General features: G+C 41.0%; 1 protein-coding gene across 4 annotated transcripts in view; it reads left to right on the top strand.

Annotated features, from left to right (window-relative positions):
* ENOX1 (ecto-NOX disulfide-thiol exchanger 1) overlaps positions 1–17009 on the top strand; it is a 549740-nt gene that overhangs the window by 284230 nt on the left and 248501 nt on the right. For 3 of the 4 annotated variants that reach the window (XM_010854604.1, XM_010854606.1, XM_010854603.1), the window contains 2 exons: positions 8625–8768; positions 9729–9914. In XM_010854604.1, the coding sequence (XP_010852906.1) occupies positions 8625–8768; positions 9729–9914 (330 nt within the window). The remainder of the gene's footprint in view (positions 1–8624; positions 8769–9728; positions 9915–17009) is intronic. The other variant, XM_010854605.1, reaches the window with a different exon arrangement.

The raw sequence follows: 17009 nt of genomic DNA, 5'->3' as shown, positions 1-17009 counted from the left end.
GATAAAAAAAAAAAAAAAGCAAAACAAGTTTTTGTTTTATATTGGGGTGTAGCCGATTAACCAATAGTGTGTGACAGTTTCAGGTGAGCAGCGAGGGGACTCAGGCGTTCATGTACATGCATTCTCGCTCAACCTAGATGGTGGCTGGGTCTTTGAAGCCAGAAGTCGACCTGAAGCCTCTTCGGGAGGTGTTACCATCTTTCTCCAAAGGACTCTTGTTCTCTCTGCTTTCTCCATCGGCCTCCCATAGTTTTCAAGAGAAGTTTTTAGGTAGCTCCAGCCTTCCGCTTACATTGTCTGTTCTGTAGAACTTTTTCAATGGGAAAGAAAGCGAACAGAGAGGTGCCCGCAGAAAAAGCTAGTCTGTTGAGGGGAAGCAAGAATTCCCTGATATGGCCTTGTTTACTTTTTCTCTTTTCCTTATTTGTGGCCGCACTGGGTCTTCGTTGCCGTGTCCTCCAGTTGCGCAGAGGGCGGGGTGCTCTCTAGTTGCGCTGCGGTGGCTCCCCTTTTTGTGGAGTACAGGCTCTAAGTTGCGTGTGCTCAGTAGTTGCGGCTCAGGGGCTCAGTCATCCCACAGCATGTGGGATCTCCCCGGGCCACGGATCAAACCAGCGTCCCCTGCACTGCAAGGCAGATTCTCACCCACTGGACCACCAGGGGATGCCTGTCCTTAATTTCCTTTTATAAACTTGTCCGTGACTGACTAATTTGGCAGATATTGAGTTATGCCTCCATATCCCTAGGGAGGGGCTGGAAGAGTCACTTGCCCAAGGCCGCACGTCACTGTAGAGGCAGGACTGAAAGAGCTCAGATATCTTGTTTTCCAGATAAGACCTCTGCTGAAGGGAGATTTGAACTTCTAAGGCTGTCCTGAGATTGTTGCCTGTCAGCAACATTTTGGGGACTTTTGTATCTGGGTGAAGTTACACGTGATGAACTCTCAGGTTAGAATATTGATATTCTATGAACTTGGGTGAGTTTGTCTCCATTGGTAGGTAGCCATTAGTGAGGGGACTTAACTGACCTATTACATGATTCATAAACAGTTTTCAAGTATAATATTGCCCTTTTCAGAAAATCTGAACTATCCTAAGTATGGAAGGTGTCTCTGCAAAGACTTTGAAATATCTATTATCATAGTAGCATCCAGTTCTATTTTCTTTTCATTTCTGTTTTTAATGGAAAGAGAAGTACTTTATTCCTGTGGTCTCGAGCTTTCTCATTTATTACTTTGTTTAGTTTAGAAATATAAAGTGTAACTTTTTGAAAAGCAAAGAGCTCCTGAAAACAAAATAATTTTACCTCTGTCATTTCTCTACACTTAGGTAAGTAATGCCAAATAGTATTTTTCTTTGTGTCAAAAGATAATTGGCTTTATCTGCTGTCCTGCCATGCTGGTTGGGTTATCTCTTTGGCAAAGTTGGTTCTTTTGTTTGATCACATCATTTCAGAGGGAGACCTTCTGTCTCTCTCATATTCAGTCCCCACTCCCCTCTCTCAGCATCCAGTTCTTCAGAAATAGGTATGTCGTGGGCAAAACTTCACCCTCCCTTCAGTAACCATTTCCTCCCCTCAGCTGGAAGGATGATGATTTGTAGTTTAAAATTGGCTACTCGACAAAGTAGAAAGATGGAGGATATAATCACAGACCCTTAATGGCATTCTGTGTTTGAGAAATGGCCAGACCTGCTTTTTATCCTCTGCGGTGCCTGCCAAATGGAAACTTTCCCTTTCTTACCCTGATTTCACGTCTTTACCACTATACCTATATGGCTTTGTTACACTAATGTACTGCTTAATGGACCTGGAGATGCCATTATTTATGGATTTCGGCTCCTCCAGAATAGCTGGGAAGAAGTCTCACAAAAGGAGGACATGACAGTCACGTGCTTATGACCCTGTGTTGGTTACCAGGGAGGTGTGGGGTCTTAGCTCTTGGAGAGTGAGTTGTTAATTGCACCAAGACATCTGGAAAAATCTAACATTTTAAAAAATTGTCTTTGATATTTTAAATTTCATCTTGTGTTCTAGTTTTCAATTGCAGTTTTCCCTTTTTTCTTTAGCTTTCAAACCTCCAGCTTTTGAGATTGGACCCTGGAACTAAATTCTGTCTTTTTGTTCTCTCATTACTTCCTTGTCTCCCTCTGTTATTTTCCTTTTTACTTTCTTTCCTTCCTTTTATGCCTGAATTTTCTTGAAAAACATATATATAATGTGTAATTTATACATAAGGATTTAAATGTATAGACTTATAAGCAATTTTATATGTATACTGAGCATCTGTCATAATTCTAGGTACTGTACTTGCTTGCTGCACGGTATGCAAAAATGATCAGTTTCCATGATCATTCTAAGTATGCTGTTTATCAGGGATGTAGACATAAACAGCTAATTAGAGTATCAAGTTCCGAGTGCTGGTGTACAGAACACAGCGCTGTGGGAACACAGAGGAGGGAATACACATCTCCTTTGTCTTCTTGCCTTAAAAGAAAGTGAAAGCCGCTCAGTCGTGTCTGACTCTTTGTGACCCCATGGACTATACAGTCCGTGGAATTCTCCAGGCCAGAATAGAGTGGGTAGCCTTTCCCCTCTCCAGGGGATCTTCCCAACCCAGGGATTGAACCCAGGTCTTCCGCATTGCAGGTGGATTCTTTACCAGCTGAGCCACAAAGGACAAGCTAAAAATTACTCAGCACAGAAGTGGCATTTTTCTCCCCGGGTGCACCGGGCTGTGAGACATGTCACATCATGGCCCCTTTGAAAAGAGTCTAGTGACTTCATGAACATACCAATACAAAACTAAAGGTTATAGGTCAGGTTTTATTTAAAAAGCCCTGTCGATTTCACGGATTCGATAGAAAGTACTACAGGGTTCGACCCTGCCTGAGTCGACCCCAGCCCAGTTCCGTCCTCTGCCAAGAGGTGGCTTTTTCTCTTCCATTACCAAGTAGGACCTTTCTAGCTTTAGTTGATGTAGTATTCCTACCCTGCAATTCTCTCATCAGAAATTCCCCCCACAAAATCTCATGCCTCATAATCTTTAATATAATCAAAATCCCTTTTCCAAATGTTAATCCTTTTATTTCACACTAATCAGGAGACATTGATCATTAATATCCAACATCCTCTCTGTTTAACAGATATGGAAACTTCATCGTGTATTATCACGTAGTACCCTGAGTTGTCTCTGTCATCAACTGCCTCCTTATTATCCTCTTCAGGCTCTTGCCTCTAAAGGGTATCCACCATCCAAGAATTACTCCCGTATAAAAACTATTAGTAAGATGTAATGTAGTCTTTACTGACATTTCCTTAGAGGGCACAGGGGCAAGATCTACGCTGTATATTTCCCAGTAGTCTGGATTTGGTCATTTCTCTTCTCTGAAGTCCCCTTTTCTCGTGAGTGACCCCCAAAGATCCCTTCTTTTCTTCCCCTCCTCAAAGTATTTAGCCTTGGTGTTCTTTTTCTTTTTAACCACATTTTGCAGAGCAACTCCACTCTGCCTTGAAACTTAACAGATTCCACCCAGATCCTAGATCAGTTAAGAGGACCTGTTCTCCTTAGAAGCCTGTTTAGTAATTCTCTTTGATAATTTAAACATGTCTTTGTGATCCTTTTGTGTTTGAAGAGATAACAGTGAGAATTTTATAAAACTGATGAAAGATACTAGGCTCTTCTGGTTGTTCCTCAGTGGAAAAATTACTGAGTTACTGTTTATCATTATAGGAAGCAGAAATGTCTCCTTTATTCCTAAATAGTTGCTTAAAAATCATGGAGTTAAAACATAAGTAATGTCAATTTAACAATATTCTGTGTTGTTTTAAACTATGAGCATTTCCATAACCTCCAGAGAGCATCCTACTGACTACATGGAGATCAAAGTGAGAATATTTTCTTAGTAATAGAAGTAGAAAGTAGAGCTTTGGGAATGCATTTTTCTTTTTTCTATAAAAGGAACCCATGATAATGCTACGACTATTTCCTGTAAATTAAAAAAATTTCAGATGTCCTATGAGATAGGTTTCCTTTGGAATCAACTCTCAACAAGAAACTAATAAAACTGACTTCCTCAGTATAATTATTCTTCTATTAAAGTAGGCATGAAACTAAGGACTTAGGTCATTCTTTTAAAAAAGAAAAAAATTTAGTGCTCAGCATTTTTTAATAGGAATCTGTTTTGTGGACAGTTATAGATGGATTTTTATTACTCACAGTGTGTGGGATTTTTATTACTCACAGAGTGTGCATGTGTGTATGCTTGGGACCTGTAAGAGTTGGACAGGTACAAAGAGTTGTGTTAGAGCAGGAGAAGCCTGTGTCTTTCTTTTAGGCCAAGCAATATTTTCTTAGGCTTCAGTTCAGTTCAGTTCAGTTGCTCAGTCATGTCCGGCTCTTTGCGACCCCATGAACCGCAACACGCCAGGCCTCCTTGTCCATCGCCAACTCCCAGAGTCCACCCAAACCCATGTCCATCAAGTTGGTGATGCCATCCAACCATCTCATCCTCTGTCATCCCCTTCTCCTCCTGCCTTCAATCTTTTCCAGCATCAGGGTCTTTTCCAATGAGTCAGCTCTCCACATCAGGTGGCCAAAGTATTGGAGTTTCAGCTTCAACATCAGTCCTTACAATGAATACCCAGGACTGATCTCCTTTAGGAGGGACTGGTTGGATCTCCTTGCAGTCCAAGGGACTCTCAAGAGTCTTCTCCAACACCACAGTTCAAAAGCATCAATTCTTCTGCACTCAGCTTTCTTTATAGTCCAACTCTCACATCCATACATGACCACTAGAAAAACCATAGCCTTGACTAGACGGACCTTTGTTGGCAAAATAATGTCTCTGCTTTTGAATATGCTGTCTAGGTTGGTTGGTCATACCTTTCCTTCCAAGGAGTGTCTTTTAATTTCATGGCTGCGGTCATCATCTGCAGTGATTTTGGAGTCCAAGAAAATAAAGTCTGTCACTGTTTCCATTGTTTCCCCATCTATTTGCCATGAAGTGATGGGACCAGATGCCATGATCTTAGTTTCTGAATGTTGAGCTTTAAGCCAACTTTTTCACTCTCCTCTTTCACTTTCATCAAGAGGCTGTTTAGTTCTTCTTCACTTTCTACCATAAGGGTGGTGTCCTCTGCATATCTGAGGTTATTGGTATTTCTCCCAGCAATCTTGATTCCAGCTTGTACTTCCTCCAGTGTTTCTCATGATGTACTCTGCATATAAGTTAAATAAGCAGGGTGACAATATACAGCCTGATGTACTCCTTTACCTATTTGGAACCAGTCTGTTGTTCCATGTCCAGTTCTAACTTGCTTCCTGACCTGCATACAGGTTTGTCTAGAGGCAGGTCAGGTGGTCTGGTATTCCCATCTCTTTCAGAATTTTCCACAGTTTACTGTGATCCACACAGTCAAAGCGTTGGTGAGTTTCAAAGCTATTTGCTCCATTGATACAGCCCAGTAAAATCCTGAGTATAAATATATTGTATTGAACAATTATGAAATTGGGTGTGAGATTTTGTAGTTGAATGAAACTTAACAAAAAACAGGTTAGATTTCCATTGAACCTTGAACAAAACTGTATTGTTATCCTAGGCATTTTATACATCGGGAATTTGGGAATTCCCAATTCCTGATTGTTTGGGAATAATCTTACCTCACTAATAGCTGTAAATAGAAACTGCCAGTTTCACAATTGATCATGAATCTCTTGAAGGCTTTTGTCGTTTCATAGCTTGGGGAAAAAAAAAAAAAACCTAGAGAGAAACATTTGTACATTTTTTAAATTACATTATTTTACAAAGGAACAGTGGAAAAGGAAGAAATATTCTGGTACAATTTAGATGTGACACAGAAAACTAGGGCAGCCCTTACTTTTAGAAATATTGAGTGTTACTAACTGTTTTAAAATTAATTACATAATTATCCAGTGGAACACCAAGATCCCAGGGTACCTTAATGTCAAGCTACACTTCCAAGTAAAATAATAATAATTAATACCTGCTTTATTCCAAGTGCTTTATTAGCTGTAATTTTTAACTCCCCACATGTCTGTGTGTAAATAAACATCATTAAGAATATCAGTCTTTTGTGTCGTTTAGAAATAAGAAAACTAAGGCAGAGAAATTGATTAGAATGATAAATTAGGTATTATGGCCTTGAATCATTTAGAGAGGCAGGTACTCAATAGGAACAATAGAAGTTAGTAGAGTATAAAAATCACTGTTGCAACTATTCATAAATTCCAGAATAATAATTAAGTCTCATTAGGGGCAACTTTAGGTTTACAAAGCACAACTTGCCAAGGAAACAATAGTTTTTTTGGTGAAACAGTAGCAGTTTGTTAGTGTTTTTTCTCCATGAAACAGTAGTTTATTAAGATGGTGATGCAAAGTGTAGGTAGAAGCTATGGGCCACCAGGACACTTGATGCCCCTTTGTAAGACCGCGGTCATTAAAGTGAAAACGAACACTGGAACAGACAGTTAAAAAGCCAAGAAGACTAACACCACCCCTAAAACACTACAGCGAAAAAGGCAAAGTGAAACATGGCCGGTCAGGTGCAAGTCATAAAGCCTACACAACAGAGGGATGTTCTCTGATACAGTGTTCCAGAACTGCAGACTCATTGGACAGGAAAAAGTTGTGATTAATGCCCATTTGGGGAGAACTTGAGCTAGAAAAGAAAAAAGCAAGCCAACTAAACTTCAGTGGGCGATAAGTAAGACAAACAGTGGCCTTGCAGTGATCCGATCTGCCTCTACTTCTGGGCCATTTGAGCAAAAGAATGAACACATCCTAGCCTGTCTCTGCTTCGGTGTTCTGAAATAGGTGGACGTGGAGAGAAGAAAATTGCTTTAAGGTTCCACCATAGAAATGTCGCTAGTGGGTGTACAGCGAGAGGGCAGGCATTTGGTTACTTATGCCTTGATGTTACTGGCTTTATTTTACATGGTGAGAATCTCTTTGATGGCATTCATTGCCTAAGATAATGGAGGCATGTAAGACATAAACACATTCTGAATTCATTTAGGTGGAAGAGTCTAATTGCACGGTATAAAACATTTGTCCTGAGTACAGTTTGCTCCCCAAATTGGAATCATTTCACTGCTTCTTTTTTTTTAAATTTTATTTTATTTTTAAACTTTACAATATTGTATTAGTTTTGCAAATATCGAAATGAATCCGCCACAGGTATACCTGTGTTCCCCATCCTGAACCCTCCTCCCTCCCCATACCCTCCCTCTGGGTCGTCCCAGTGCACCAGCCCCAAGCATCCAGTATCGTGCATCAAACCTGGACTGCTTCTTGATGAAAAGGTTTCATCTTCCTGATAGACTATGGAAAACAATTCCCTACCATTTCTCATGTCCCTGTGCTGAGGGCTAGGGATTCATGGAGACCAAAGAAACAATTTGCTCAATACCTACCTATCCTTGAGATATTGAAACCTGAGCTTCCATTTGAATGAAACTTAAACTCACCTGGAAAATTTATTTATTTATTGAGAGTAGTGTTCAAAGGGATCACTGATTCTCCCACCTAAGAATCAAAGAAATCAAAGGGCCAATCTTCATACTAGATATACTAACACACAGACTGTAACACTAATTCTAAAATACCTATTAAAAGAAGCACATGTAATAAAAATTTCTAAATGGATACCTAAATAAAAATAAATACTTTGCATTCAGTTGTTTTACCCTGAATTCGTAAAATTACCCTGAATATGTAAAATTCGAGTGATATATTTTATCTTCTAGTCTCAAGCTGGTGAAAGTGCACTTAACATGTACATAGGAAGGGTATGTTTTTGCATTTTTAAGGATGGAGAGAAAGCATAGCATTGTAAAAATAGTGAAGTCTGGAGGGGCCCTTTGCAACTTTTTGTAATGTTTTATTGTGGGTTTTTTTGGTTAGAAAAGTGCTTTGAAAAGGCTTATAAAAATACGTTTATATATAAGCTGTTCAATTCTCAGGAAAACTCAGACCAAGCAAGGTACAGCCAGTTAATCATATCTTGTCATAGAAATAAAAAAAAGCAAGTGCTTTTCCTCGGTGACCCCATCACCCTCTGCACTTCTTCGACGGGCAGGCGGCATGCCATTCTTCCCTTTCACCTTTTCGCACGATTGTATTTTGGGCACGTCCTTTACCAATCTCACCGTGAATAGTTTATTGCTTTTTTCCTCCTTTTCCCCACTTTTTCTCCCTGTCTGAATACGTTTCACAGATGACTGTCTTCGAAAATAACATCAATTAATTTTTGAACTTAAAAAAATCACATGTGCCGCGAGTCTGCCCTCTCCATTGATGTGCCGTGTGTGGAGGAGGCTGTGCGGGGCCTGATAAGCTCCGTTTGTGAAGTCTGTTCAGCTGGAGGCCAGGTACTAGCCGCTCCACAGAGGGGCTGTTTATTCAGCCAGCCCTGCTCCAGGTGGTCGCCGGTTGACCCTCACCGGCGGTCTCCCGGCCGCTGAAACTGAGACTCTACAAGGAGGCGACTTCGCTTCTGTGCGTGCCACTGCAAATTGCCATTGTTTGTTTGCTGTTGTTGTTTGGAGTAGACGACAGATTTGCCCCAGAAGTCTTTCTCACCCCACTGCTCTCCCCCTTTTGCAGAATCCGATGATGTCCGCGGGGACCCTGCACTCAGCCATCAAAGCGCTCCTGCCGCTCAGGATGCTCGTAATTCAGTCGTAGATGTAGGTGGCGTTGAGAGCATCACCCAGTGTTCCCAGCAGCTTCCTCAGATGATGGCTGCAGGTAAATGTCGGTGGCCAGCACAGGACACAAGGCGGGCATTTTGCATCATAGTGGAAAGGCTCCCCAGCCATGGAAACGTGTCGAAGCAGGAGCCTGGGCTCCTCAAACAAGCCAGGCCGTGGAACTAGTGAACGTCACAGTTAACTCAGACTGCGCTGGTGGGCTGGTGGTTAAGACTTTGCCTTCCAGTGTAGAGAGTGTGGTTTAGATCCCTCCATCAGGGAGCTTAGATCCCACATGCCTCCAGGCCAAAAAACCAAAGCATAAGACGGAAGCAAAAATTGTAACAAACTCAATAAAGACTTTAACCAAAGATAATTGAGAAAATAAATTTCTTTAAAACAAAAAAGAGCATCAAGTCCAGTTTGATATATTTTGCTGTCTTCTTTTTTTAGCTCTGTGCTATTTGTTTTCAATATTATTTATTTTGTCTTAATAAAAGTCTGTGCTTGTAAGAAATATTTTGGGAGTCACTTCAGACAAGCACCTGCATTTCATGTACGAATGTTCATTATTTGTTAAGGATGGAATGTGTTATAAGGTAAGTCTTAATAAATTCAATCAGGACTGCTTTCAGTGCTCGACAACTGAATTTGGAGATTTGTATTAGATAGTTAGAGGGTGTGCCTGCTTCAGAATTACACTCACAAACAGACAAATTTATTTATTCTTACCCAATTGACTTGTTTTACCCAAAGAGTCCTCTTCACTGGGGAACTTAACTAATGTTTCCCTGGGAAAAGGAAGTGATTCTTCATTTTTTTTCCCCTAGAGGTGCGTCCTTAATGGCACGCTGAGTATGATATAAACTGCATGTCATTAAGTTTCCTCCCAGAATGTGTTCCGTCATGTTGACGTCTGGAGAAAGTGTTGGTGTCAATTACAGTGCCGTATTTTTTTGTGATTTGGGAATGTGCTTAAAGGAAGCCTCACGTCTCCAGAAACGCAATTTGTTTTCAGACACCCTCGCCGGTGGAATCTTAAGTTGGTTTGCTTTCCCACCCGCAGCGGCCGATGGTTTGGGGAGCATCGCAATAGACGCGACCCAGCTAAACATGTCGGTGACAGACCCCACCGCCTGGGCCACCGCCATGAATAACTTGGGCATGGTTCCCGTGGGGTTGCCTGGACAGCAGCTCGTGTCAGGTAAGCCCTCTCTGGGGTTGGAAGATGTCTGCAGCCGCGCCGGCAGGCTTGGGTGCTTGGCACCTCGTAATCTTTCCACACACAAATGTTGAGCCTGGCCTGGGATTTATGCCCAGGGCGTGTTTGGCAGGCCATGTGCCTGAGTGTCTTGTCCTCGTCACTTCGCTCTTCTGCCGAACAGCCGTTCCCAGAAAAAAACTCACACGCAGTATCTCTCACTGATGGCATTGCAACATGAATTTTGTATTTTAAAAAGGTAAATAGTAGAGCTAATATTTGCTTTCCAATTTGCAAAGCTCTTCCACGGATGTTACAGCATTTGATTCCAGTCTTCTCTTTGAGACAGGTAGGTCCTAATGGTGGTTGCGGCTAAGGTTCGTGTTCCCATGTTAAAAATAGGGGAAGAGGGGCCCAGAGTTTGGGTGGGTGGCTTTTCCAGCACTGAAATGGCAGGGCTTAGAAGCCCGAGTCAACTGACATTGTGTTCCATGGTTTCTTTCCATCATATTTTGGAATTGTCATAATAGTAATGCATTTGAGAGAGAAAATGTTTGGAGACGTCACAAAGTAGGAAGTCTTTGGAAAGAGTTCATCATTGAATTTAACAAGTTTGTTGCTGATTTTCCATGTGCTCTGTAACAAATGCTTTGGGAAATAGAATAAATATATACCTATATAAGTGTCCTTGAGGATTCAGGGAGCATGTCTCCCCGAATTAAAAAACATAGTGATTAAAAACCAGCAAAAAAAAAAAAAAATGGGTAGAATCATGGGCTAAGAGGTGGTTCAGACTAGTACTATAGTAATTTCCAGAAGGATCAATGCCTGGGGTCTGAGGAAAGATGTCATCAGTGAGATGGGATTTGTGCTGCCTGGAAAGATGCTCAGGTCTCCTGTATCCACTTTACTCAACTTATTCACTCACTTAACACACGTTTTTTGAGGCACTGTCCTGGTGCAGAGGTGGTCCCTGCCTCTCTGCCTTTCCAGAATTTTCAATGGAAAACTGACAGTTATTATGCCATGTCGCTATTGTGGTTTAGTCCTGAAGTTGTGTTCAACTCTTGCAACCACACGGACTGTAGCCCACCAGGCTCCTCTGTCCATGAGATTCTCCAGGCAAGAATACTGGAGTGGGTTGCCATTCCATTCTCCAGGGGATGTTCCTGACCCAGGGATCAAACCCAGGTCTCAGTCACTAAGTCGTGTCCAACTCTTTGCAACCCCGTAGACTGCAGCACACCAGGCTTCCCTGTCCTTCACTATCTCCTGGAGTTTATTCAAACTCATGTCCATCGAGTTGGTGATGCCATCCAACCATCTCATACTCTGTTATCCCCTTCTCCTCCTGCCTTCAATGTTTCCCAGCATCAGGGTCTTTTCCAATGAGTCAGTTCTTCACATCAGGTGATCAAAATATTGGAACTTCAGCTTCAGTTATCAGTCCTTCCAATGAATATTCAGGACTGATTTCCTTTAGAATTGACTAATTTGAGCTCCGTACTCTCCTGGGGACTCTCGACTATTTTCTAGCACCACAGTTCAAAAGCATCAATTCTTTAACACTCAACCTTCTCTATGGTTCAATTCACATCCATGCATGACTACTGGAAAAACCATAGCTTTGACTAGATGGACTTTTGTCAGCAAAGTAATGTCTCTGCTTTTTAATATGCCATCAAGGTTTCTTGTAGCTTTTCTTCCAAGGAGCAAGCATCTTTTAATTTTATGCCTGCAGTCATCATCTGCAGTGATTTTGGAGCCCAAGAAAATAAATTCTGTCACTGTTTCCATTTTTTCCCCATCTATTTGCCATGAAGTTATGGGACCGGATGGTATGATCTTAGTTTTTTAAATGTTGTTTTAAGCCATGTTTTTCCCTCTCCTCTTTCACCCTCATCAAGAGGCTCTTTAGTTCCTCTTCACTTTCTGCCAGTAGAGTGATATCATCTGCATATCTGAGGTATTAATATTTCTCCCTGAAATCTTGACTCCAGCTTGTGATTCCTCCAGCCCAGCATTTCACATGATATACTCTGCATAGAAGTTAAATAAGCAGGGTGACAATACACAGCCTTGATGTACTCCTTTCCCAATTTTGAGCCAGTCTGTTGTTCCATGTCCGGTTCTAACTGTTGCTCGTTGCCCTGCATGCAAGTTTCTCAGGGAGACAGATAAAGTGGTCTGGTATTCCCATCTCTTGAAGAATTTTCCACAGTTTGTTATGATCCACACAGTCAAAGGCTTTAACATTGTCAATGAAGTAGAAGTAGATGTTTTTCTGGAATCTCTTGCTTTTTCTGTGATCCAGCAGATGTTGCCAGTTTGATCTCTGGTTCCTCTGCCTTTTCGAAATCCAGTTTGTGTATCTTGGTTCATGTACTGCTGAAGCCTAGCTTGAAGGATGTTGAGCATTACCTTGCCAGCATGTGAAATGAGTATAGTTGTGCAGTAGATTCGGCATTCTTTGGCATTGCCCTTCTTTGGGATTGGAATTACACTATGGTCATTCTTATATGTCAGAAGAACAACTCACTTTTGCACATCAAGTTGTATTAGAGTAGACAGGATACATTAAGTATAAACCTATTGCCTTTGGAGAGTTACTAAGTTTCACACCCACATATGTGTGGACTTTGAGCTGAGTTGAGCAAGCATTTGATTTTTTGTTGTTTTTGTTTTGTCAATAGGGCAGTACATGTAAGAGTCTAAACTAGCTGTAGTGAGTTATACGTACTGCGTGTGGCAGTGTGTACACGAATACAAGCGTGTATGTAACGCCCTTTCTTCTATAACACAACAAAGGAGAAGAGAGGACAGGAAGCAAAGGAAGGTGGGAGACAGGAAAAGGAAAGTCAGATATTAATATTACAAAACATTATGCTTAGGCTATTTATAAAATTCCCCAAAATGTTGTAAAATAAATGCAGTAGAGGCTTAGTCTGCTATGGGATGTGTGTGTATGCACATAAATGACATTTTCTATCATTTGAACATGTGTTTATCCAGACCCCTTTTCCCTAAAGCTAATCTAGACAAATACTTCCTCCTAATAACTTGAGAGTACAGATTTATATGTTTCTGTCCCAAATTTTCCCAGCTGTCTAATTGAAATATTCATACAGCAGAAATCACTTTACTCTTGTCTCCACCTCCCCTCCTCTCAGAAAGTGTTGTATGACTTCCAGGGTAAGCCACAACCTCAATAATTCATTATTTTTTTCTTATGATTTTGAGTCTTCTGACATTTTAACCATGACCGATTTATGATTTTCCCAGCAACTTACCATGAAAAGAATTACAGCCCTACTCGTTGTAGAAGATTTACCGTATCTGCCCTGAATTACATTCTCCATCTCCTATATTAGCCAAAGTGCTTAAGCTGCGTCTGAGCCTTTCGGGGTCTTGTGGAGCATCCTGCGTCATCCCTCCCCACCCATCAGGGGAACTGCACTTGGCTTTGTTCTCGTGGCGGCCTGCAGACTTCCTTTGTCGAGACTCTCTCAGGGTAAAGTTCTGTTGTGCTTGGTTACTGTGTATATATTGTCTTCCAGTCTTTTCTCTATGAAGTATGTGAGTACTATTAAATATAGAAATCTCTATTACGTATTTTTATTAACACCTTATCCTAAATTATTTTTTTTCCATTTTATAGTTTTATATTAAAATTTTAGAATAGTCCTTTGAATAAATCTTCACCAGTTTTTCTGTATTTGCACTTAAGCTGTTTCCTTTTTTTTTTTTTTTTTAATTTTATTTTACTCTTCCTAGCCAAGTTTCTGGAGAACTTAATCTCTTTGAGTTTAAGTATTTTACCTTTTCTATAAAATGATAATTGTATCTATTTCATGAGACAGTTGTAAGATTGAAATATGATAACTTATGACATACACTAACTGCATAGTACCTACACATAGTAAGCATGCATTAAACATTAACTCTTACTCCTCCCTTTCTTCCTTGTGATGTTTTTTAACGATATTATGGTGAACCTTTTTTATGCATAGAAGTTTTTGGCAATTAGAATTATTTCCCTTGGATTGACTCCTACATGTAGAATTAGTCGGTCAAAAGAAATGAACATTTTAAAGTTTCTTGTTAAATACTGGACAATTAATTTCCAAAATATAAATGCATATTTAATATTTACTGACTTGATATGCAAAGGTGGCATCCTGTTCTTTTGCCTTAAATGATTTTATAACTACTCTTTTTAAATTGCGGCATTTTCCTTCATGTATTTTTTCACTCATATTTCCTCTTTTGTAAATAGATTACTTTCATGCTATATCCACTTATCACATAGGATTCGGGCTGACTTTTTTATTGGCTTGTATTTGGTCATTGCTTTTAAGCATTTTAAGGGGCTTCCCAGGTGGCGCAGTTGGTCAGGAATCTGCCTGCCAGTGCAGGAGACATAAGAGGTGTGGGTTAGATCCCTGGGTTGGGAAGATCCCCCGGAGGAGGAAATGGCAACCCACCTCAGCATTCTTACCTGGAAAATTATTTTAATCTTGCAGTTCATATTCTCTAAAAATATTTATCTAGTCTGTTTTTCACCTCTTTAATATTATTTCTTTTTTAAAAAAAGAAAGTTTACCATTTCCTTTATGAGTCCTTTTTGAGTATTCCATTTCTAAATGCAGAAAGGTTTTGCCCACTCTCCACAGTTGATACATAGTCCTAATTGTCCATGCCTCCATGGATATACTTTCTTCTTTTATTGGAAGTTCACTTGTGCACGTTTAATCTATTTCTAAAGTATCTGTTCTGTACTACCAACCTCTCTTTTTTCCCGCCTCCACATCATTTCAGTTCTTACAGCTCTGTTGTATATTTACATGAAGTACCTAATGGGTGGTGCTGTTTCTTCCCCCCATAATCATAGAGCCAAAGAATGTTGCCCCTCGCCCAGTTTTCATGCTAGCACCTGTCTGAGGCAACTTTAACTGTACGCTTCCTTCCAAGAAATCTCCTCTAAATTGTCTCTGACAGGATGACAGAGAGGTTAGATTTTATGAGCACTTGGCCTTCTCCCAAAGTTTCTGGTATTTCTAAATGACCAACTACTCTTTCCTTGCTTATTCAAATCAAATTGACACTGAATCCCATTCCTTACTACTTTTTCCCTGTTTATTGGGAAATATGAATTATCAACAAAGCAGGACACACATTTTTCATATCCTCTGATTTTATCAAAAGGATTTCCCAGGAAATCAAATGCATTTATGGTTGCTGTATCATGCCATTCTGATGGGTCATTGTGAGCTCCCACGATTACACCTCTTTAATGTTCCTCCCCTTTCATCATCACCACAGTCCCCTTCCCACTTTCATGAACTTCCTCATCTACCTTCTTTATATGTAGTGCTACTCAAGATCATTTCATCGAATTTGCTTATTTTATCCCAAATGAACCATTCTACTGGTAAGTGGTTGCATGCTCAGTCACTTCAGTCATGTCCAGCTCTGTGCGACCCCATGGACTATAGGCCACCCAGCTACTCTGTCCATGGAATTCTCCAGGCAAGAAGACAGGAGTGTGTTGCCATCCCCTCCTCCAGGGGATCTTCCTGACCCAGGGATCAAACCTGCGTCTCGTATGTCTCCTGCATTGGCTGGCGGGTTCTTTACCACTAGCACCACCTGTACTCTGGCCCTAAATCCCACACTGAAAGTCTTGGTTTATCATGAGATAATATTTGCCTCCTTATAGTATTGGACACTTATTTTATTCCACATATTTTTAGTTTTGAGGAATTTTCAAATTTTTGTTATTGTTGATTTGTTTCTATTATCCATACCTTGTGCCTTAGTATAGATCCAGATTTTCTAAACTGGCCTGATGGAACATCAGTGTCTTACAGTTGTTAGGTAGGGTGGATGTCATGTAAGTATTTATGTGGCCTAATAACCATGGTAGATTCTGGGTTTAACATAGTTCAGTTCAGTTGCTCAGTTGTGTCCGACTGTTTGTGACCCCACGAATTATGGTCTGCCAGGCCTCCTGTCCTCCACCATCTCCCAGAGCTTGCTCAAACTCATGTGCATTGAGTCGGTGATGCCATCCAGCCGTCTCACCCTTCTCCACTGATCTCGAGATAGGGCACCTACTGACCTGGGGAGTTCATCTTTCAGTGTCCTATCTTTTTGCCTTTCCATACTGTTCATGGAGTTCTCAAGGCAAGAATACTGAAGTTGTTTGCCATTCCCTTCTCCAGTGGATGTTTTGTCAGAACTCTCCACCATGACCCATCCGTCCTGAGTAGCCCCACACGGCATGGCTCATAGTTTCATTGAGTTAGACGAGGCTGTGATGATTGCTTTCTCTGTGGGTTTCCTCAGAGCCTTGACTCTGCTAATGTGCAGTTTGAAAGAGTAGTGGCGTGTATCTTGGATTCCCCAAACATAACTTAGCCTTTAACAAATATCTGTTAACATCTCACGAGACATTAGAATACTGCCATCAAACCAGATTTTCCCTCCAGCTATGGAGATCCCAGGCCATGGCCATCCATCCATCTTTTGTTGCCCTCTCTGGTATGCTCCCTGTGATCTGGTTTACAGTTGTGTGTGTGTGTGTGTGTTTGTGTTTGTGTTTTTACTGAGCAGTGTCACTTCCTAATCTCAGGTCTCAAAATAATCCTCATGTGGTCTGGTGTTGCCTGTGATACACAGTGTCACTTCCCAGGAGCGCCCCCATCTCTGGTGTCATTGATTGAAACTGAGAATATCAAATCCCAAGCTTCACACCATCTGTGCAACCAGCTGCCCCCTTCTCTGTATATCCTGGCTTCTCCTCCAGAGTCATAGCCATCAACTGAAAGGGTTGGAAAGCAGCAGCTGAGTTGACCAGGTGTTAAGTTGCCTGTCCAGGCCCGCCTGGGAGCTGGTAATATTTCCTGGATGTTCTCTGGACATGAGTTTATACCTTGCTTTGCTCTAAACTTTTTGAAGTTTTCTTGGCTAACATCAGCAATCTCTCCTTAGCTGTTATTGACTTGTTGTGTGTTAGTCGCACAGTCGTGTCTGACTCTTTGCAACCCCATGGACTGTAGCCCTCCAGGCTCCTCTGTCCATGGAATTCTCCAGGCA

The sequence above is a fragment of the Bison bison genome, unplaced genomic scaffold, assembly GCF_000754665.1.
Source record: "Bison bison bison isolate TAMUID 2011002044 unplaced genomic scaffold, Bison_UMD1.0 scf7180017864345, whole genome shotgun sequence".
NCBI lineage: Eukaryota > Metazoa > Chordata > Mammalia > Artiodactyla > Bovidae > Bison > Bison bison.
The sequence above is the reverse complement of the archived record's forward strand: the minus strand, read 5'-3'. Positions and strand labels throughout refer to the sequence as shown.